Below are 23,970 nucleotides of genomic sequence, written 5' to 3' on the forward strand. Positions count from 1 at the left end.
ACCTAGCAAACATGCATTAGGTCACCTGAAAGAGAACATTTATAATTTCCATCTTTGTGGTGTTGGTCATAGTAGCAAGGGTAAATGTGAATGGAGCACAGCCTCCATGGTGGTCGAATTTGAAATGATCAAAACGTTTAATTTTTGTTTTGAAAGGATACAAGTGTGTAAATTTTCGGGACGAAATACGAGCTGGATCACCGTGCCTCACCTATGGTTGGAACTTGGAAGGATAACCATGCGTTTGGACGGTGGCAACCAGAAGTTGATACGATTATCTGCCTAAATAAGCATCTCAAATACGTGGAACTTCATGGGTATCGTTATAAGTTTATGACACTAGGGAAGAAGAATTTGCAAGTTTTCTTATGGCTGGAGCAAAAGTCCTCAGGGCCATCCGAATGATGTAAGGTGGCAAAGCTTCGTCGAAAGCTCAACTTAGCTTTGAATGGAGGAGCGACATGGCTACTCTCCAACGAGAAGTTGACAGTTACAACGTGCGTGAAGTTTGCATTGTTTGATCTCGGGATTAGAACAACACAATCGAGTAAGCATCAACTACTTTGCTTCACGGGAGATGATAACCATTCCTTACCAATCCAGCTCGTTGTCAAAGCAATCTTCAAGTTGACTGAATCTCTCTCGGTCAGTGAAAGTACGACACCAAAGTTTGCGAAACCACAACAGGCTTGTATAAAAGGCAATATGGAACTAAAAACACAGAACTACAGTGCCATGACAAGTTGGACCTATAGGGGATAAACCCACAAGAATTCCACCAAGCACTGTAGAGGATGCAACAATGCTGACTAGTGAATGCCAAATGATCAAGTGACATATGCTCACGGGCACTGTTCTGAAAATTCCGTTTTCATCCAGTACCATTAACCTGACCTCCAGTTCCACTTGGATATCAATGATATCAGCATTTCACAAGTTTCTCGACTTCCTTTACAGGAAAAGACAAGAAAAAGATTCAACCAAGACTCAACCAGTTTACATTTTTGGTCGCATCGCTATCACCGAAAAGATGTTCCACCTTCCCTTCACCCATTCATCTAACTCTCTGCACCACTCTTGCTATTGTAAACTTCTCACACATGTACCAAGTCATATAACTACTCCAAACAAAAGTATCAGAAAACTTGACGCAGCCAGTCCTAGCACTTTAGCTTCTTTGTCGAGGCGGAGTAGCCACTAGCACCTTCCACGAGCCGTTTTGCAAGGTTGCTGCTGGTACTGCTGCCGCTGTTCATCCAACTACCCTTATGATCAGCCACCTTGAGATCTGCAGCGTCGTACCTGATAATGTTGGTCACAAACGCGTGTATAGATGTCTCGGCTCTTGGCAGACTCTCCCTTTCAAGAATCGATTGCTGCCCGGCACGAGACTGGCGCTCTGCAGTGCACTTCAACTCCTGCAGGACTAGGCTTCTATCTCTAACAAAACTCTCCTTTTGCTTCTGCACGGATGCCATTGGAATTTTATGGTAAGCAAAATGGTAGATCCACTCACAAGTTCACAGGGCATTATGCAAAATAACCACTCTAAAAATTAATAATATGCAGAGAGGTACCAAGTATCGAGAAAATTAGGTTCATTTGATCATTTCACACACCAAAGAAAATGGACGAAGAGGGTATTTCGACAAATTTAGCTCTCTGGAGTAGCTATGATCAGTCATGTACAATTGCGATAGTATTTCTTAAATTACACCTCTTTACAATAGCACCAGCGTTTCCGCCAGTTACTGATCCTCCGGATCTGAGCAAGATGCAGTACAAAAGGAATGGGGGCAAACTCTTGTGGATTGCATGGAATATTGATGCTAATATGGAGATTGGAGAAATAAGAGTTTTCAATTTCCCTGTTTCCCTAAACACATGTCCACAAGTAAGTGAGGGATAGGATGGCTGTCCATAAGGACGGCAGGGTTTTGATAACCCATGTTGCATCAGAAGTTCAGAACACGCAAAAAACAAAGGCACTATCACATTAACCGCCTAACACCTCCTGCTCCTAGTTCGTTGCTAAAGTTTTAAACTACACAATCAACTTTGGGCAGCAAAGTTAGAAGATAAAGGTTTCCAGCAGCTGCTAACCTGGAAATTAACATGGCATTCAATTGACGAGCTTGAGCAGCCACAACCATCACTGAAGTTCAATGTCAGCAACATGGAAAATATGCTAGTCATTGATGTTTCCCTACAGAAGTGGGCAATTTCCTGATGTGAAACATAGCACATAATATTTGAAAATTGAAACATTTCTTTCTCTGCGTGATCAGTTGGCACATATTGGCCGGGGGACATTGCAATCTCCAATATACCTCTGCAAAGAAAACGGTTGCTCCATAAGCACTACAGGCTTCATGTCAGATCTGTCTGGAAAGGAAACCTGTTGATGAATAAGATTTTTTTTAGCATATTCAGTAACAGAAGTATGAAAACTAGATTTTCATCAACCTGTTGATGTAATATTATCTCCTTAGTCCTTACAGGAGCATTTAATGGCATAAAATAAGCATACTAGTACACAACAGTGTGGACATATTATTTTGAATAACCTCGATTGACCGAAGAAATGACAATGGTGCTCGCATGCCATGAACGCTAGTTACTCGCAGAGTCCATCTTACACATTTCTCTGAATAGAAGAAAGAGATAATGCAGTATGAGAGGCAGGTGCTTAAACCCATTTTCATACAAAGCCAGTTAAAGCATTTAGCTGTCCAATGATAGTTGCACACAAGGAACTTAATGAGAAATCAAAATTCATTTCCAATTTGTGAAGGACACCATACAGAAATTTATATACCACACTTCGTAGTTTCACTGTTTATATGGTGACCATAAGGTTTGCAAGGAATTTTATCATCTTCAGCTGCTCAAAATCTTGTTAATGAGGCAGTTTTGATGATGCCAACATTCAGTTTTGTCACTAACCTTGACTGGTTTATGTATCTACTAGAATTTTACAGAGCTAGGTAAGGATGAAGATTTAAGAAATGGTGAGACAACCCTACTTTTCACTGTGTGCCGAAGAAGAAGTTGAATGAAGTCAGTACGTATATATGGAGGAATGCGCAAACTCAGAATGCACATCACTCCAGCAATGACCTGTGTTGACGTGGTTAAATTACAATAGCAAGGAGACATATAATAGCAACAAAGGAAACTGAACAGAAACAGCCACCTTATCCACAAACCCATGGATGACAAGGCTTGCCTTTTTATCTTTCGGAGTTGCCTGAAAGAGAAGATTTTGTAAAGCAATCAGAATGCTACTTATTGTGGGTTTATCAAATGCCATTAGAAAGTTGCAGTATTTTGGATTTACTATCCCATATTGCGCTGGTGTTCTTTAAATGCTTAAGCAAACAGTGTTTCAATCATTATATTCCATTCTAGAGCATTATTTATTAAACTTTAAATGAGGTAAATATCCTTTGTTCAAATTTAAATATTTAATCGGCATATTGCACCTGTTAAGGCTGCAAAACCAGTTCCTAGGAGATCATAAACATGGAAAATCATCTCCTTCAGTTCACACCTTTGAACTGAATCAGGAATCGAAGTTCTAAATGCCATGTCTCAAAAATAAGTTCCAGAGTCAAACTTGAATTCAAAACCTCAATTTTTGAATTGTTCAGATTTTATATTTGAGTGACTTAAATCACAAAGTTTAGTAAGGCCTAATGAAACAGCCAAATAAACAACACTTAAAATTTCTAAAAATGGTCTGACGGTGTCTCAGTCATTCAGAGGTAAACAGTATATGGTGGCATATAAGAGTTGAAACATAGTTTGGTGCTACTTAAAAAATTCCCAACTTCAAAAAGTGCAGACGTAGCATTAATATTTTTGACAGATTTGCAACAAAATTTGCCTATATCATAAGTACAATATGCATATAAAACAGAGATACGCATGCAAGTTAGTGCTTCTCTTTGGTCCATACTTAAAAGAAAAACAACAATATGCTTGTATTTAGTTGTGTGCACCTGAAGATTAACAATAGCAACCTTTCCCCCATTCTTGATTGACAACAGAGGCATATTACATGCAGGAGTAATCTGCAAGCTGCACATTACTGGATATCAGAAAAGAAATAAGAACAGAATCATGGTTCGTTATTATCATAAAAAATGTTCAACCTGCTACCTGCGAATTAACAATGAACAAACAGAAAGCAACAATGGTCAGACTGATCAAATGAGAGGGAGATAGGACACAATGCCTCTCACTGGATCATAGGCAAAAACAACCAAGTATATAGCAATAGCAGTAGCACAGTCCATGCACAGAAAGGGGGGAGATAGAGGATCTCAAATTCTTGACTACTATATATGCTAAATATGCACTGCACTGCAACATGGCAGTGCATGAAGAATGTTGAGACTCAACCATGCATTTATCTTTTGATGCATCAAAAGTGACTGGAAAATATTAGTCATACAATCGTTTCATCCAGATCAAAGCTCCATTCTTTAAAGGAGCAAGGACTAGATCGCTCGTTGAAGTAGAACTAGGGATGCACAGACTGGTATCGGTTGATCTCATGCAGCAGCTTAGGTCACTGACCATTATATCTAAATCTAGGATGTCTTTTTGTTGCAGCTTCAACATACAACGGCCTGATTAAAAGCTTTCCATTCTTGAAAGGTTTGTGTATTTCATTCTGGTTGTTGCCCATCTTGGTCTTGTAAATAACTTTCCTTACCTATCTATGCATCAAGACACAAAGCTTTTTGCGCTTTCTCAAGAGAGAAAAAAACATGTATCGCTGACAAGCATTTTTGACACAGTTGGGACAGGCTACAACCATGCCCACTGAATTACTGTTTTTCTCACTTCCCATCTTTCTCGGCTCCAGACACTTTGGTGATGGTGGTTGGGGGTGCTTATTTAGCCGTGCCAAATGACTGGATCATCTTTGCAACTTAGGTGAAGGATGGTGCGTGTTGTACATGTGATCGTTTGCTAAAGCCAATAGTCTTGCACCATCCTCGGGATCAATCCTAGCGCCAGATTTCCACGAAAGGATGAACTACACAAAACCACTGTTCCAAGCACTTCGGCAAAGAAACAGGGATCGTAAGTTCTAACACTATGACATAGTACTAAACTTGCAGTTTCTGGCATGTTTAATCATACATGCATATAACTAATGGTGCATTTAAATTTTGAAGCATCTACAGACTTTTGTACAGCTATTAATCGAGCAATTGATTTTTCCCATATTAAACATGAGAATCATGCTTACTAAAAACTGTTTGTTGGTGTATTGCAAACAGTTTGAAGCAAATGGCACCTGGAGAGTTTCCCAAACTAAAAAAAGAGAAGTACTAACTACAGTAAGTATGCACCCCTCGTTATTTGCCTCCATGGTATATATAATAATGTGGCAAAGAGTTAGGAGGATTTATCATTAAACTAGTAACATTTGTTGGCAAGTGACGGTGTTTGTAACCATAATGAAGAAGGAAACTGAAGAGAAAACTGCATCTATTGTGTGAGGGTAGCATGACAAACCTAGTTCCTAGACATAGGACAAGATCAGCTGTTCGACACTGCTCCTCGGCAGAATTCATCTCCTCAGGGGGTAACGCATCCTGGAAATCAGTGGAATTATTAATGAACTGAGACAACTTCAAAGAAGATGCACAACAGTTCATGTCTCTCTCTTTTCATTGTTAAAACATTTTGCCTGGAGAGCATGACATAAGTACCTTTCCATTATTAAACATTTTATTTTGAGAACACAACACCTAAACAAATATTTCTAGCAACATATTATAATAATCAAGTAAATTCACCAAGTATCATCCTAGTTGTGAATCTCGAAGGTAATTTTGAGGTAATACTTTCTTTAGTGATTGATTTCAAAATGGGATATTTGTGGGCACTGAGGCAATTATAACCATATTAGAATAGAGACACACAAATCTTGTAGCAGAGATTAAGCAAGTGCAACACTAAAATAGTAATATCATGTATTGTCTAACAGAATTTTTCGTTCACAAATAAGCATTTTCTTGATAAAACACGCCGAGATGAAAAAAACATTGTAGCTCTTAGTGTGTACCTCCCAATCAAGAACTGTATCTTTTAATCTAGCTCCACAGTTCTTGTCTGTACAACGCCTTGGAGTATCCTTCAGTCCTATTGTCTCTATTTCAAAATCACGAAGGTACCTTCATACAGAGGAGGGATTCAGGAAGAGCTATCTGAATAAACCAACAGAAGAAAAAGGAACTATTTGTGGTGTTCCCCTAAGAAAGTATAATAAAAGTAGGGTAAGATAAAGCGTACTCCGTTTTACAGCATGGGCAGACCTCCTTGAAAGAATTTCCATGCAATTCAGCCAGCTTCTCCCTTGGGAAGCCAGAACGCAAATGTAGGCTGTCAACATTCTGGCAAACACAACCTCCACAAGCTCAAATTACATGGATAGCATAAATACGATTGCGGTAAATGAAGCAATTTGTTTACGACAAAAAGAATATTGTAACAGAGGACATACTTAGCAGCAAAATCTGTGAAACACAAAACATGAGCTAAAATATTCAAACTGGTATATTATAAGTCTACTTTTAGTACTAATAAATATCTGCAGCTCATATAACTAATTTTGCAACAGAGCAAACGTTTCCTAAGAGTTGACCTTATAATAGTTAACTGGAGCAAAGTTCCCTAAAGTTAAACTTGTACAAGTGACTCGGAGCAAATAAATCCTTAAGAATTAACCTTATAATAGCAAGTCATTGGTAGTGGAGACAGACACCAATAAAAAGCCCATATACAGTACATTCAGTTGAATTATGCACCTGGCTTATGACAAACTTTAGGAGACCTGCTCTTTCCAATTCAACTAATGCCATATGAGTCAAGGTTGGAGCAGCTCGGTGAAATGGGAGTGAAGCATCAGGAACACCTTTTCCTGCACGCTACAAAACAAATGTGACATATATACAACTGATTATTTATTCAAACAATGGTTTATCATGAAATCTAGCACCTGGCTTATGATAATAACTACTACATGAATAAGTATGGTTCGCTAACATGGTAAAACTGCATAACTACATAAAGCTTTTGGGGGTACCTAAGTTGGATAACAATAAGGAAACTAACTGATCTACAAATCATGCATTAAAACATGAAATAGACTGCACTCAAGTCAAATAAATATATCACGTTTGCAGTCAAGCATCGAAATATAATCTAAAGAGAAATAGATTCAAGCATGGAAGGGAACCATAATAATAAGAAGCAACAGAGCCTACCTGCAGAGTCCACACACCCTTTGGGCCTCGGAAATCAGGTATGCCTGATGAAGTTGATATTCCTGCTCCGGTAAACACCACTAGATGCTTACTCTGAAACAATCAGGGCTAGTTCACTGATAATGCTACATATAAAACACGACTAGAAATTTAATTGGCATCCATTGATGGCAACCCAACCTTTTGCACCATAACTGCAAGCTCTTCTATCTGCACCATAATCCAGCAAAATGAACATTTAAACAAATGTTTTCTTCAGAAAAGAATGTTAAGTAGTAAGATAATAACTACATGTCATAACACGGAATTTTACAAGTGAATAGGACAAAATCACCACCCACCCACCACCAAAAAAAATACATTTGCCACAATTGTTGACAATAATGGTTTCAATCTGGGGGTTTCTCCTCAACATCAGAAAACGCCCTTGTAAAAATAACAATGAGATCTGAAGTTAGCTTTCCCTGTTCTCTAAACACTTTATGCCCTTCAGTACCTAGTAACTAGACTCCTAGATTAGACTACAAACAATTCCTCAGCATGAAGGAATAGTATTATGCACTACAGACCATACTGAAAGGTGTGCAGGGGGCATGTTCTGCCTGAAATTATCACACGAGGTTAGAAACCCCGCAACCAACGAAATTGTAGGCCCGACAAGTTTCACACAGCCTCAATATCTATTTCCTTCATTTATTCAACTATAAAACCAATATAATGGTAATGCGATATAATTTTGCAATGCAGTAGCTACTCAGTTCCCCAAAACACTGGTTCTTTCATGAAATAATTGTTTTCAAATTTGATAATCTTTTATAGAACTTACTAACCACAACTTCTCCAACACTATTAATTTATAGCAGTGGCACACATGGGTCTTGATTGCACAAACCACAAAAAAGAACGCTGCGGTAAAAAATATTTCTCTCTTTATTCTTAGCCAATCATAACTAATCACACCCAAAAAAAGGCAAGAAATAATTAGCCTAACAAAAGGGAAGCATAAAGCCATAAACAAGAGGTCACTTACAGCCTGAGCAAACAAAATGAAAAAAGGGTTTGGACGTAGGCAAAATGATCAACCTTCCCTTGGAGGAGTTTGGGGGAGTCGAACTTCTCAGGCATGCCCACAGTGCCCACATCCTCTCGGTAAGATAGCTTCTCTGCATAGCCTAGCGACATCTCTCTGCTCTTCTTGAGGTTCTCCAAACCCGTTGCTGTCTTCCTGTTCGATCTAAAAGAAGCAAAATGACTGTTCATTGTAGTAATTATTCTGTGGACAACAGTATTTGATAGGGGAATTTGATCGTGTATCACTTTCTACTTTGGCACTTGATCATATCCTTGTACATTGTTTTAGTAAAGTATACAACCTCCGTTCAGAAATATAAGATATCTTGGATATTGCAGTATCGACTAGAAACAGACTGAAATGAACGAATAAACATACTAAAACATGTTATATACATCCAATTCGGAAAAAAGTTCGAACATCTTATACTTGTGAACAGAGGGAGTAGCACTTACCACTTGGCTAAAACCACATTTGCACGCTTAAGCAGTTTTTAAGTACAATGACTAACTAGTCACAAAAGTGAAAATATCACCTTGCCCTTATGGCAATTCATCAAACTGGGCAACTTAGAGCAGAAACATGACTCACCCCTCACCCCGCCCGAGCTGAGCAGGGCCCATCTCCTCCAACACGGCGACAGCCGCCCGCCTTCGCGCCTCCCCTGCCACGGCCGCATTCCGCCTCGCCGCCATTGTGCCTCTCCTTACTCCGTCGCATTCCATCCCACCGCCGCCACTCTCCCACACGCAGTCAGGCACGTAGAGGTCAGTATCGTCGAGGTCCTCCACCTCCCCCTCATTCGCCTCCTCGACACGCGACTCATCCCGACGTACCGAGTCCCCAAGCAGGCGCGCCACCTCCTTGGCACTGTCCAGCGGTCGGCGGCGCGAGTCCAAGGCCGCCTTGTACTTCTTCCACAGTATGGTGGCCTCCAACTTGGACTTGGCCTCAGCGACCTCGCGCTCCTGCGCTCTCGCAGCGTCTAGGTCAGCGAGCACGGCCTTTAGCGCAGCCTTGTCCTTGGCGATCTTGCGGTCCCGCGCATCAAGGACGCGCGCGACCGCCTCAAAGTCGGCCCTGTGGCAGGAGTTGGCGAGGTGGGCCACGAGCTCCCTGCCAGAGAGGAGAGCAAGCTCGTCCTGGGAGACGGAGGCCATCCTGTCCTGCGGCAAGACGGTGGTATGCGGCTGCAGGAGCTTGGCGGAAACAGGCCCTAACAAGTAGGGGGATTGGGTCAAGCAATTGTTCCCCCAAAATTTTCATCTTTGCACAGGCGGGGTGATCCATTCCCCCGACCGGCAAGTTCCTGACACTACATCAACGCCTCCTGTATAATTCCCCCCCTAATGTCGAAACCCTAACACAGTCCATCGATTTCTGCTTGGCGGGAGCGGGGAAAAGGAACGCGACGAGCAAAATGCTTTGGAATCAAGCGTTCGCGGAGCGTGCTTACCGGCGAGACAGGCGAATCAAGTGCAGATCTCCAGTCCAGTCTGCCCCGGCAGCGGAGGAGGCTGTATGGGAGCAGCGAGCGGCCGGGAGAGAGGAGGGAGGACGGTGGGGAAATGGAGACGGCGGCGGTGGGGTGGGGTGGGGGGGGGGGGGGGGGGGGGGGGGGGGGGGGGGGGGGGGGCGCAAGACGAAGGCGACGAGCGAGAGGAAGGCTGGTGGGCAACGGACTTGGACCCAAGGTACGTGCGGCCCGGTTCGATTAGAGCCTGTTTGTACTAGAAAAAAAAAGATTAGAGCCTGCTTAGAATATGGCAGGCCCTTCCTGGTAAAGTTTCCATGTAAAAGAACATTTGCTCAAAAAATGTAAAAGAACAAAGTAACGCCTCAAAAAATGTAAAGAAGAAAGTTTGGGTATTTACTTCAATACTGAACTTTCTCAACAAAAATTCAGAACCACACATGCGCAAAAATAAGTTCAGAAAAATCATACCTCCAATCCAAGTAAGCAATATATGTTAGTGTAAGTTTTTCATCTTTTGTTTCATAATCTTGGGCAAGACAGTTCCCAAGAGGTTTTCTTTGCAAAAAATAATACTAGCTTTGTGACTCTCTGGGTTAATAACTCCGCTAGCAGTTAATTCTCCTAGTCTTCGCTTCGAGTATAGGCACTTTGTATGACGCGTTGCGGGAGGAAAAATGAGAAAATATTCTACTTGAACACCATGCCCTTTTGGACTTTGTATTGTCCATTATCCATGGTGTGTGTCAGATCATATCTCCAGAGAGCATGAGTGCATACAGGTACATCACTTCGGGCAGATATGTGTCTGTGTCATGCATGTTTCAAGCCCTTCTTGTTGTCACATATCCATTTCTTGTAAGGTTTCTTGAATTGCTTACGTTCCTAGTCAACACTTAGGATGTGTTTGGTAGGGTGTATGGATGGTGCATGAGGGTAAAAATTCCCTACTCAACCCACTTTGGTAGTTTGCACGGGGTTTCCTCAGCATGCATGAGCTCATCTCAAATACCCTCGTAACATGCACGAAAAGAGAACACCCCCGCAGTCATTCGCTAGTCAGCATGCATGAGCTCAGCCCAAATACCCTTGTAACATGCACGTAGAGAAAACACCCTCGTTTGCTAGTCAGCATGCACGAGCGAAGAGAGCAACAACGTATTTCAGAAAATGTTCAGAAATTCAAAAATTGTTTAAATGTTCAAAAATCCTAAAATGTATAAATTTAAAAAAAAAGATGTTTGGATTTTATTTTATTTTCATATTTTTTTTAAATTTTAAAAAATGTTTTAACTTTTTTTTAAATGTTCAGAGTTTCAAAAATTGTTTAAATTTTCAACTTTTGTTTTAATTTTGAAGAAATGTTCATAAATTCAAAAAAATAGATTTTCACAAACATTTTCAAATTTCCTAAATTTATTTAAATTTTCAAAAAATGTTCTGAATTTCAAATATGTTCATACTTTCAAATTTTGGTTAAATATTCAAATTTTGTTTAAATTTTCAGAAATGTTCAAAATTCCAAGTTTTGTTTAAATTTTCAAAAAAGTGTTCACATTTTCCAAATTTCGGTCACCATTCAAAAATTATTCAGAATTCGAAATTGTTCAGCATGGCTAAACAGATGCAGGCTGCCAAATAAAGTCTCATCTGAGCATGTCTGAGCACATACACCGCTACTAAAGAACATCAAATGCATGTACTTGGCATGTCAACACTCAACATGTATGAGAGGAGAACAACCATGCTAGGTTGCGAATGCTACCAAACACACCCGTATTGTCTAGCACTTGTACCAGTCGCCCGCCAGATATATGTTAGGGCATCTCCGATGTTTCGAGTCTTGCTACAATTGGTTGAGTCTGAGAAGTATGACAGTGTCGACAGGGGTGACAACACAGACATGACTTCTGGATAGTGATGATCTTCAAGGACAAGTTTGAGAACCTTGGGGGTGAAGACCCCATGTTTGATTCATTTCAAATAAAGGCATGCACGTGTCAATTTTTAGTTGAAGGCATTAATTGTTTGAAGTTTTGTTGAACATGTTCAACGGGGTGAGATTCTCTGATATATGGCATTCAGTGGTTGGATATGACGCCGATGGTGCATGCGGTTCGATGTTTGGGGTTATCCCTTTTTGCAAGGAGTCAGGGTTACAAAGAGTGAAGTATATATTTCAATCCCGAACTCGCTCTAGTTTAAATTACAACCCTGAACTCCAATGCCGGTTAGAGCACAACACTCAACTCTCAAATCAAATCCATTCAAATTACCCCTCTCACTTGGCCTAAAGGTGGTTTTGGCATACGTGGCAAATATTTGATCGAATAGATTGGGATGCAGCAACCACGTCAGCACTCACTTTTTGTCAAAATTTTACAAAAAATTCAAAGTGTACATGAAAAGTTGAAAAAATTATGCAAATCAAAACTTTCACATTTCGTAACAAACATATTTAATAATACAATAGAAATTCAATTTTAGACCTTTTTGTCAAATTTTGATCAAAAAATCAAAGTCCCAGAAAAATTTGAACAATACTACCATGCTGAACAATCTGGGAAAATTTCACACTTTATTGACAAACATATTTGGATACACAATAGAAATACAATTTCAGCCCATTTTTTCAATTTTTGACCAAAAATTCAAAGTGTTCAGAAAAAATAAAATAAATCTGTAAAATCAACACTACATGCTGACCTATATGGGGAAATTTCACACTTTTTGACAAACAGATTTCAAAACACGGTAGAAATTCTTTGATTCTTTTACAACAACTACAGCCTTGAGTTCGGGGTTGCAATATGCACTTTCTCGGTTATGAAAGGTGGGTTTTGAAGTTAAAGTTTGTCACTAGGTGTCAGTGTTCACTATTCCATGATAATACTTTGCCATCATTTTGTACATTTTTAAAAAAATATTCAATGTCTTCATATGGTATTGGCATTGTGTGTGGATATAGAAACTGGGCGTGCCTTTCATATTATCTTGACGCATTATCGAAAAAGGCTACAAAAGATGTTGATGGAGAGAACAAGGGTGAAGGGTGGAAAGGCTGGAGTAGTTCGTGAGAAAGGTGACGCTCATCACTTGTCACATACGAGTGGAACCATGTTTTCACTTACGATAGAGAGTATTTTTTACTTTTTTGGAAACAGTTCATTGGAAGTCATCACCTATTGATAATTTATATGAAACATTAGATTAACATTGTCTTTCTTGTCCGTTTTCAAATTGCATGTCCAGATTCATAGTTAAAACAAAGGCAACATTTTTATTCATTTCTACTATCATAAGACAAGTGTACATGAAGGAAAACATATTCTCCTTGTTAGCGCGAGAGATAAAAAGCAAAACATAAATGATTGCGACAACTTGAAACATTCATCCATATCGAAAAGGCAACTTAAGGGTTTGCTTCGGCATTTCCAGATCCGCTCCCGCTGCCGCGGCCGCTCCCACCATTTTCCCCACCTCCTTTGCCACCTCCACTACCCTTAACACTTGCATTTGCATCCTCTGCTCCATAATAGGTAGACTTGGCGGAGCTAGAACCGGAGCCGGTGCCACTGCCCTCTCCATGACCGCTAGATCCATCATAACCTCCGGCTTGTCCTCCGCCACCACCACTGCTGGTACCATCAGCGCTAGAATATCCAGGGAAAGCAACAAATACTCCTCCAGCTGACTCGCTAGAAGCGGCGCTGGAGCCATACCCGGCTCCACTTCCGGATCCACGGTACTGGCTCGCGCCACCGCCGCTGCCTCCAGCTCCGGCGACTGCATGGGTAGCTCCGGCACTCGCATGGCCTTCGTTTGGGACGACCCGGCTGGACGCAGTGCCGCTCCCGGATCCTGAGCCACTGCCGTCCACAATTCCACCACCCCCGCCCCCTCCACTCCCTTGAGCATCGGAGAGCCTGGACACCCGCGCAGCCTTGGCTAATCCAATGCCCAAGAGAACAACAAAAGCCATAGCTAAAACTTTGGTGCCTGCCATTGATTGTTAAGCTTGCTTGCTAAACTGAGTGTAAGAGGAGGTGAGTGCTCAGTGTGAAGGGTTGGACGTGTACTTTATATAATGCTTAAGTAAACGATGCAACTGCGAAGTGGTTAATTTACTTGTACTATATTTTTTGCCAATCATGTCGGTGGAACTGTACGATCTGTGGAAATTTTGCATCGGTGATCAAGCAAATTGGTGTGGAAGCGAGGTAGCTAGACTGTCGATGGAAGTACTCTCCTGACTTGAGTGTAGATCATACAATTAAGAAAAATGACCAGGATGAGATGAGCTAGCTATTAACAAAACTACAAGAGAATGTGTAAATTTCTTTAACACAAATTGTACGTTAGGTTTGTAATGGGAAATATTTTTAGTATATATTTTATTTCTAGGTATTTTCTTTTTTCTGACAAAGGGAATATGTTAACACAAAGTTCCTTTGTAGCTCAGGCTACATGGAACCTCTTATTCTCAACCCTCCAGCCTTGCTTTCAGATCCGTACTCTCCAACTAACTTACAACAAGAAGATTTCTCTTTTTTATTTCTCTAAAATAAAACAACATATGAATTTCAAACTTTGCAGATCAAAAAAACATTAGAACATCAATGTGTGAAAAAACTTTCAGATTTTTTGATCTGATATAAATATATAAAATGAGATTTTGTTTGACTAAAAATATTATTTTAAGTATTTAAAATGCATGAAAAAATCTGAAAGTTTTTTTCCAGATTGTAGTTAGAATGTATTGTTGTTCTGCAAAATTTGAAGTTCATATGTTGTGTCGTTTGAGAGAAACAAAAAAGACAAATGTGTTTGCACGGATCGCGATGCAGAAATGGATGGTAAAGATAAAGGGTACCATGTAGCCTGAGCTACAGAAAACCACACTCGTATGTTAATATTGCGAAGATATCAATTACACCCGGCCTCTGTACCAACAAGATGTCCAAAGGCATCCAAGATACACACAACCAAAAATATAAATAGAAAGAAGAGAAGAGGACTAGCATCAACAACATTCTATTACTACAAACGAAGACAACACCCGGATTACAAAAGAGGTTCTTCAAAAGCAACACCTTCAAGAAGAAACAATGCACATACGTTGTCATTGCCCGGTCGAAGGTCTTGGGTTTTCATCCTAGAGAAAGTCCGAGTTCACCCAAAAACAATGCCCTCAACAAGGCCATTGCCAGGTACAACCAAGGCCAGACCATGGGTTTTCACCCTGAAGATTGAGATTCGGTACTCGAGGAGCACCACAAAAAATGCAGTCCTCAAGTGCTGCCACCCCCGCTTGCCGAGGACGCTATTGCATGTCACCAAACACCTGGCACACAGTCTTCATCGCATCCAATACACCCTTCCACCAAAGCTTCAAGACCTCCAATCGCAGCCGCCATGACTTTCTCCACACCTCTATCAATGCCTTGGGAATCTTGACATAGACATGTCCCATGACACCAATAAGAAATCGAAGCTTCGCGCCGCCCCCTCTTGAGGCCGTGTTGGCTGATAATATGAGCACGCACGACCGGAGTCAATATGTATGGCCGCTGGCTCCATGGTATATCTCACAAGTTTAGTACACTTATATGAGTGGAAGTGTCTGTCTTATTATGGTCACGTTAACTATGTCAAAATGACATAGTTTTTAATGGTAAAATTTCATCTCCTATGTTGGTTATCTACCGGTAAGTACATTATTTTCGTTCGTGGTATACTATACAATGATTGACACACTAATCGTTAGTCACAGTGGTCTGTACGCGTTTGGAGCATGTGACCACTGACGTTCGACATAGTCTACAGACAGACCCTCCACCCTCCTCGCCTTAATTAAGCATGGTTTTGATCCACTATGATATTGTTCTTGCCGACATTTTTATTTTATTTTGTGTGCTTGAATTCATGTTGATTGTGTGCATCCAATTCATGTAGAGGCCCGGTGTATATTCATCATGCTTTGTATCACCTTTGTGGTATATAATGAGTTAATAAAAACATCATTTATCAAAAAATTATAACAAGAGTCAAATTAAGTTGCATCTTGACATTTGTGATATTCAGAAGTATAATAACTTAGTAACATACATATATGATACTAGTGTATAATATACTATATTCATAGTGTGCATAGTGTCATATATATGTTGGTATGTTAGATGAACTCATTTTTACTATGTATGAGTCATACTAGCAACTCGTTTATTATGATACCCTCATTTAATTTATGTCATGTTATCAATTGCCTAGTTGCCATTGCATGAGAATGTATCATGCGATGTTATGATGCCCGACCGTAGGAGGTCTAATGTCATCTATATATTTTGAAACATAGGTACAAGTTACTCCTCATAGGTCGATCCCAAAAGGTAGCCTAGTTATTAGTTTTATGCAAATTCGACATGTTTTCCTATATATGGCAGAATTTAATGCAGTAGCTCCACTTTTACTGATCTATTTATGTCAGTTTAATGGGATAATGAGTATTTATTGTAATGACCTCAATATTGGATTGTGTGAAGAGACTATATTTATGATAAAAATCATTCATTGTCTCTCATTATTAATTATATATTATACAATAAGATATTTTACACAGACTGTTAGAAATCGTCCCACATATGAGCATTGGGAACAAGTAATAAAAATTCATTGCATGCGTTTGTACGAGGAGTTCGGGATAATTAGGCAAGACAGGGGTATCATGGGGAGAGAGATGCCAACGATCACCGACTAATTAGTCAAGCCAATCTTGGGTTGGATTAAGTACATTGAATAATCTAACTATTTCTATGGTCGAATTGTACTAAAAGGGTCATATATACGTCATACACACTCAGATCTGGTGACGTAACTGTGGTTGACAAAATATATGCTCGCATCTTCCTACTGGCAGATTTGATTCACCCTTCACATCATTCCAATATTGTATATGCTTTCAAAGGTACGATTCTGCAAGCAAAGTTACACAAATCAGTGGTTTAGTCTCTCCTTGTTACTTTCAAAAGGCCTGGTTCCCTCGCTCCGAGTGTTTAAACTAGTGGATCTAGGGGCAGTCTAGCTAAGTCTATATGTTAGTCTTATTCTGACTGTGAGTCATTCTTCACTCAATATATTTTCATAACAGTGGAAATTTATCAATATTTCTTGATTTATATGTACTGCCCATTGTTTCAAAATCGGATATTGGGTGTTTATTGCTTGATGGATTAAGATTCTATTTTTTCTGTTTGAATGAATAAATTAATAAAACTAAAAACATACCATGTAGTTTCCGACTCTCATCATGCATACTCTCAACTGAACACATCATGAAGACACCATAAACTTGTGATGTTTATACCACAAATAATGTGTTTTTTCTTGTTGTGTACATCTTAAATTTTGCCTTCCTAGAATCTTTCATTTACCAAATCTAGCAAAGTATTCCACACACTCCCGTTGGAAATATCTTTAGTCACCTTAACAACATCATCACTGCTTGGCATGAGGTCAAGGTTTACCCACCTTTTCGAAAAAATATCTCATCACCGGGCATACAATTTCAATATGATATTAGACAAGTATACATATAATTAATTGAAATCATTATAAGTTGGTTCGTACATAAGCGCGGGTGTTTGCACTTAGCATCATGTCAGGGTACTAAATTGGCATGTTGGAGTATCTTCACAACCTCACATATGTTCCATTCAAAAACCAAGTTGTCATCTAAAAGTAATGTGAAAATTGGCAAATCGTTGTTTAGGAGCACCAACACATCAACATACAAAAATGGGGGGGGGGGGGAGTTTGCCGGTAACTGGTATCTTGGGGATCATCGACTAACATCGCTAGTAGTAAAGTCGAACACATATCAAATTAGATCAATTACTCTTGAAAAAAGTGAAACTATTTGAGATTTTATCCAATTGGAAAACAAAGGTGTGTGAGTTCTAACTACATTGATAATTACAACACATCATGGATTCCATAGTCCTTGATAATTAATATGTATTACTATACTATTACTACATACTGCATCTCAGTCTCTTATGTTCCATGTACAATCAAGTTCTATAAGAAAAATGACATATCTCACACCCACCCAGATTTGACAATGTATGTAGTTGAAGTTGACAAAATAGATGCTCGCATCTTCCTTCCTAGTGGCAGACTCGATCCGCCCTTCCCGATGTTCCAGTCTTATATATGCTTCCAAGGGTACGATTCTGCAGGCAAGGTAACATGAATTAGTAGATCTAGGTGTTCCTTGCTGCTTTCAAAAGGCATGGTTTCCTCGCTTGGATCCTTTAAACTACTCATATGTGATGGTAGTGGATCTAGTTAGTCTCGCTTAGTGTTTGTGTTGTTCTTATTCTTTGTACAGCATGTGACTATCAGCAGTGGCGGAGCCAAGGGGGGGCGAGCAGGGGCCTGCCCCCCCCCCCCCCCCCCCCCCCCCCCCCCCCCCCACACACACACCTAACGATCGACCGAACATCGAACAGCTAGTATCAATTAGCGATAAAAAAACACGTACACATGTATTCGGCCCCCCTTATCTGGCTATCTCTCAACGTGAGTACTGAAGAAAGAAAAAGGCCCAAGTGAAAAGCCCAGCCGATTGGATCTAGTCCCTGCCCTGCGTGTTGCGTTCTACGGTAACTGGCGTATACGTGGGATTTGTGTGCAGGAAGTTAGTCGCCGCTGTTCCGTGTCCTTGACGTCCGCTTGCCTCCGCTCGCAAGGGAGAATATGTAGGCTACAACCATCGATTCTACTAAGCTCCCGCTCACTACCCCAAGGTTAGCACTATTTTTATTAATCTCTATCAGTTCCCATCTATATGCATCTTTCAATTTAATTTATTCTTTTAATTGTGAAATCTGCGATGCTAAGTTCTCTTCCAATGAAATTACAAATATCATTGATATTTTTTAATGGAATATATTGATCTTTTTGTGTGTGATTAAAGCATTATGGAAAATTGTAGAGTCTAAATGGAACAAATACAATTATAATTACTAGTACATTGTCAAAAGTTCGTAAATGCAAAACATGAAACCATGCACTGAGGGTGGGTGATAAGTTTTGCAGACCCATTGCTGAACCCAGCCTTGCTGTCACCATTGGTGCGTGCGCTGACATCCTTACGAAAGGACTGACAGATCCATGTGGCTCGCTAGAATAGTTACCCGCACAGATAGGCTGAGCAGGTGAACTTTTCTTCCAACATCAAGCTTGTCAATCTTTCAAGAAAACTATAGTATCTTCGTTGCATTGTAGCAGATACTATAGCTGCGAATCCCAGTGATTTGAACTCTCCAATGGCTTCTATCGATAGTTCATATTGCTTCCCGGTTTTGTGATTCAAAAGTTTAAAACTGATACACTATAATAGTATAGAAGTATAGAATTATATCAACCAATAAAAAAAATATCGGCTTGGCCCCCCCTATACCCAAATCCTGGCTCCGCCCCTGACTATCAGACTATGGGACAGTCAGCCATTCTTCACTCTATATTCATCTATAGCAATGCCATATGATGTGTACCGATTGTTCCAAACTTGGTGCATCATGTGTTTATTATTTTAGGATTTAGGTTCTATGTTTATTTTGCTATGAATTGCCAAATTAATATAATCAAGAAATCATCATGTAAATTCCTACACACTAAATGAGCACATCATGAAGACACAATACACTTGTGATGTTTATACGATGGAGGTGCCTTTTCCTTTTGATTTTTGTTATCATGTACATCTTTTGATTTTGCTATCTTTAAATCTTTCATTTACCCAACCTTCCTATGGGAAATATCTTTGTCACTTTAACATCAACGTCGTCATGCATGAGGACGCGGTCAGCCTTCTCTTTTTGTTGGCAGGGGGGGGGGGGGTCGTCGTGTGCCGTAAGAAATAATTAAAACCAACATACGATAGTTTATACATGAGTTGTGGGAGTTTGGATTGACATTAACATAAATGTACCGAGTTGATAGGTTGGTGACAAAATCACATATATTCCGTTGAAACAAACAAGTTGTCGTCTAGGAGAATGTGAAAAATGAGCAAACTATTGTTCATGCGCGTGAACCAACAACATAGGGAAAAGTGGTAATATAAAGGCATAAATGGAGCCTTGAGGATTACCAACAAACATCGCTAGCAATATACAAAGTCAAACTCATAAAAAAATAACCACAGTAAAAAACAAAACAATTCGAGGCTCAAACTATAAATTATAATCGCATCGATATTTGTGACACCGAGGCTTTCTTCATTTACTTACTAATGAGTACGTACTACTATACATCGTACTACTATACATCTTAGTTTATTATGTTCCTTGTACGATTGTGTTGCACATAAGAGAAACATCCATACGTCACATGCACCCAGATTTAGTGACGTACACGATTATAGTTGACAAAATAGATGCTCAAATTTTCCTCATGGCCAACAAGATCCATCCTTCCCGCCGTTTCAATCTGTGACGTGTGTTCATGGCTGCTTCCAAATGCACAGCGTTGAAATTATATATAATGGTTAGTGGATCTAGGCAATCTAGCTTAACTAGTCTATGCATTGGTCCTATTCTTTCTAGTAGATGTGAACATTTGAGCCACTCTCTGGATTCTGTTTTAATGACAGTAACAACTGATGTGTAGATGCTTATTCCTCGGATTCTCTGGAATGAGAGAAATGCATGTTGCTTTCACCATGTTCTTTCCATGCCACTTCCATAGCCGCCAAGATCAAGAGCGAGGCCGCTATTTTGGGTATCGCTGGGAAAAACACTTGAGCTATATACCACACCGCATGGGAGTAGGCTTGTTGTTTGGCCATATGACATGTCTGTTGGCTGTAATTGTAAACCTCTTCTTAACTAATGTGATGAGGCCAAACTTTTGCCTCCATTAAAAAAAGCAGCTATGCATTTCCTAATTTTATATGTATACTGTCCATTTACTGAAACCGGTTAATTATGTTTGTTCCTTGTTGATGGATAAGAGTGTCAAATTATGTTTTTGGATGGCCAAATTAATAAAAATTGAGACCACATCATGAAAAATTGTACTTTATTAGGTAGTCATCTTCAGTTGAATACATCATGAATATATTTCCTTTAACTATGCATTTTTGCATGTTATCTCTTTGTATTCTGCATGTTATCTCCTATTGTTTCGTATCTCAACCTTTTGCCTTTTTGTCCTCAGAGGTCATTTGGATCTTAGTTTTCTAAATTACTTTGCAGCGCTGATATCTCAGTGAAATGTAACATCAATTCTACTAGCGATAGCAACATCTCCAAGCTCATGTTGATGTAACTCTGTATCCTGCAGAAAAAATGCTTTGATGTGTGAAGCTTATGTATTCCTGAAGGATGCTCTTACAACATGTATTACCCTATTAATCTCATTTATATTATCTACAATACTACAAGTGCATGTTCACATAAAGAATTCTAACTTTTTTTGTTTACATATGCGGGTAAAACAATCTAATTACTCGGTTCTGATAGAATGTAATCATCTTGGCAGTTAGTAGTATACTATCTCACGAGTATATATATTCCATATTTTCCCCTCATGTCGTGACTTTGCGATTTTTTTACATCATTTAGCTTGCCATATTTTGCTCGTTAGTTGTGAGTTTATGACAACCTTTTCCTATTAATTTCTGAAAACTGAGAAGCAGCGCCCACTTTTAGGTTGACGTGGTAGTACACGTATTCATTGGTGGCATATCAAGTTATGTCAAAGTCTATGAATTGTGTCAAATCTTGGTGAACATGGTTCAGCCAGCTGCACTGCACTGCTCCTATACGTACTCCCTTAAGTACAGGTTGTCCACCCTGACATCTACCACGTCATTTGACTTGTTGGTTTGATTTGCCGGTTTGAGAAAAATAGCAATATGTATTGACAAAAGCCATGGTCACAAAGTTCCAAGTAATTATGAGGTAAAGTGTGGCAGGATTTTAAATGGGATAATGGGGGTCACAAATTTACAGATATGGGGTAGAAAATGATGTACACCCATTGATTATACACGGAGACCAGCTGATATTACTCTCACTCCCATGTATATATACTCAATTAGTATTGTTCTTGTTTGGTAGACAAGCTGCATGGGGCACATGTGAGACGCCTCATCACCCTTAAAACACAGGAGTGTGATATGTTTTCAAGGTATCTAAGCTATCTTTACTATCAAGTTATGATACATACATCATTTGCTCTCTTAACACTTAAACATCAAATTCAGACTTATTAAGTGTTCATATATTTCATTTTATTTCTTTATTATTGATTATAGACTGGAACTTTCACAAAATGAAAACGGGTGGTATATATAGTAGTAACATACAATAACATATAATGCATAGTCCCATGGAGATGCACTAGCTAGTACATTTAATCCAAACAATGTGCCTTTATTCGGGCCCCTTAATACATGAAACAAGAACATAATAAAAGGGAATAAATAGCGATGATGCCGATGTGAAACATTAGAGGCTGCAAACCATCTTCGTACTTAGCTAGTTATAAAAACCTACGGGTGTGCGTCACCATTCCCAGATCCACCACCTTGACCACTTCCACTCCCGCCATTTTGAGCGCTGCCTTTGCCGCCACCATTTCCATCGGATTTAGCATTTAGATAACTATGTCCTCTTGAAACTCCGGCCGCCTTACCAGAGCCGGAGGCAATGCCGCTGCCGACACCATGACCGCTTGATCCATCGCGATCTCCAGCTTGTCCCCCACCGCCACCACCGCCATTCGCGGCACTGCTTGAATATCCACCAAAATCATAATGAGACCCTTTGTTATACATACCGGAGCTCATGCCCGAGCCAGATCCTTCGCCGTATCCCGAACCACCATATTGGCTGCTGCCGCCTCCGTCTCCACCGCCAACAATGCTTGCACGGACTCCACCACCTCCACTCTCGGCAGACCCAACACCGTTCCCTGACCCCGAGCCGCCGCCAGTCACATACCCACCGCCCCCTCCCTCTCCTCCCATGCTGGTCTCTGCTGCACTAGAGTATCTGGCCACTCTTGCAGCACTGGCTAATCCAATGCTCAAAATAACAAAGACCCCAAGAGCTGCGGGTTTGGTGCCCACCATTGTGAGACGTCTGTGTAAATGTGATGAGTTTTAAGAGAAGGATTGCAAGGGTACTTATAGTGGTTAAGGCCGTGTAATGGCTCTAATATCTTAGTAATATCACGTACGTCCGTGGTGTGGAGGTAGCAAGGAGAAGGCTTTAAAAAAGTACAGTGGCCGATGGAGCTTAAGTGGCGTTTAGTTGACTATACCACATGCAAGTAACGATGCGATCTGCAACTTCTAAGTCCTTCTTCCTTCCTCTTTAGATGCCATCTTACCAAGAAGACTTCAGGGATCAGCTCGATCATCTCATGTGCTTCACCTTTGTTCAATGCAACATATGTAAGCTTAGGACGACATCTGGATCGCGCTTCACTTGTGTAAGCAAAGAGCAGTTAACTTAATTACTCACTCCGTTCCAAAATTATTGTCGTGGTTTCATTTCAAATTTGACCTAAAACTATGACAATAGTTTTTGAACGGAGGGAGTACTTGCTACCACGTATTCATGATTTCTGTGACACCTGAGATTTATGCTTACAAATTTCTACTGTTTCAGTATGTCCATTATGCTCCACGAACAAGTATAGTACGAGGTCAACTCACTGGCTAGTTTTTCTACAAACATGTTAAATATGATCAACTATAGTAGGCACACATTAAGTTTTTTGTCTACCAAATACTCGAGCAATATCGAGTTCCATTTTTGGGTTCAAAATGGCATCTCCCACAACTAAGTTGGCCAAATGGCCTCGGCCAAAATAATATGCACCTCCACCCCCTAGGGGTTAGGTGCCGCTGTAATTGGCACCTTGGCAGGGGTGTGTAGGTAAAAAAAAATATCCATTTTTAAAACGAAAAAACATAATTGAATTCATTGGGTTCATTATGTGGTAAAAGTAAGTTTAATTTAGTAAAATCAAGACACTTATTTTGGATCGGAAAGAGTACTAAAGTACCAATTATAAAAGGGATATGGCCAAGTTCATTGGGTTCATCCGAACCCAAT

The 23,970-nt window shown here is 40.0% G+C and overlaps 3 protein-coding genes across 4 annotated transcripts; all 3 read right to left on the reverse strand.

The window, feature by feature from the left end:
• Nucleotides 1–852: 852 nt before the first annotated feature.
• LOC125535439 (NAD-dependent protein deacetylase SRT1) lies at nucleotides 853–9,965 on the reverse strand. 2 transcript variants are annotated; one of them, XM_048698491.1, is made up of 16 exons: nucleotides 9,818–9,965; nucleotides 8,953–9,577; nucleotides 8,373–8,514; nucleotides 7,470–7,499; nucleotides 7,290–7,382; nucleotides 6,831–6,950; nucleotides 6,316–6,416; nucleotides 6,089–6,197; nucleotides 5,536–5,615; nucleotides 4,005–4,083; nucleotides 3,197–3,250; nucleotides 3,027–3,120; nucleotides 2,568–2,647; nucleotides 2,331–2,398; nucleotides 2,104–2,206; nucleotides 853–1,463 (listed from the first exon to the last, which is right to left on the reverse strand). In XM_048698491.1, exons 2-16 carry the CDS (start codon nucleotides 9,519–9,521, stop codon nucleotides 1,161–1,163), a joined length of 2,025 nt encoding a protein of 674 aa, XP_048554448.1. In that variant the 5' UTR covers nucleotides 9,522–9,577; nucleotides 9,818–9,965; the 3' UTR covers nucleotides 853–1,160. The 2 variants fall into 2 exon arrangements, with proteins under 2 accessions (XP_048554448.1, XP_048554447.1); XM_048698490.1 differs by having other exon boundaries at nucleotides 8,373–8,523.
• A 3,282-nt stretch (nucleotides 9,966–13,247) lies between these two features.
• Nucleotides 13,248–13,868, reverse strand: LOC125540866 (putative glycine-rich cell wall structural protein 1). Its single transcript, XM_048704403.1, has one exon. It carries the CDS (start codon nucleotides 13,839–13,841, stop codon nucleotides 13,248–13,250), a length of 594 nt encoding a protein of 197 aa, XP_048560360.1. The 5' UTR covers nucleotides 13,842–13,868.
• An 8,529-nt stretch (nucleotides 13,869–22,397) lies between these two features.
• On the reverse strand, nucleotides 22,398–22,979 carry LOC125540867 (glycine-rich cell wall structural protein 2-like). Its single transcript, XM_048704404.1, has one exon. The coding sequence runs from the start codon at nucleotides 22,977–22,979 to the stop codon at nucleotides 22,398–22,400; it is 582 nt and encodes a 193-aa protein (XP_048560361.1).
• Nucleotides 22,980–23,970: the final 991 nt, after the last annotated feature.

This window comes from Triticum urartu, chromosome 2 (assembly GCF_003073215.2).
Source record: "Triticum urartu cultivar G1812 chromosome 2, Tu2.1, whole genome shotgun sequence".
Lineage (NCBI taxonomy): Eukaryota > Viridiplantae > Streptophyta > Magnoliopsida > Poales > Poaceae > Triticum > Triticum urartu.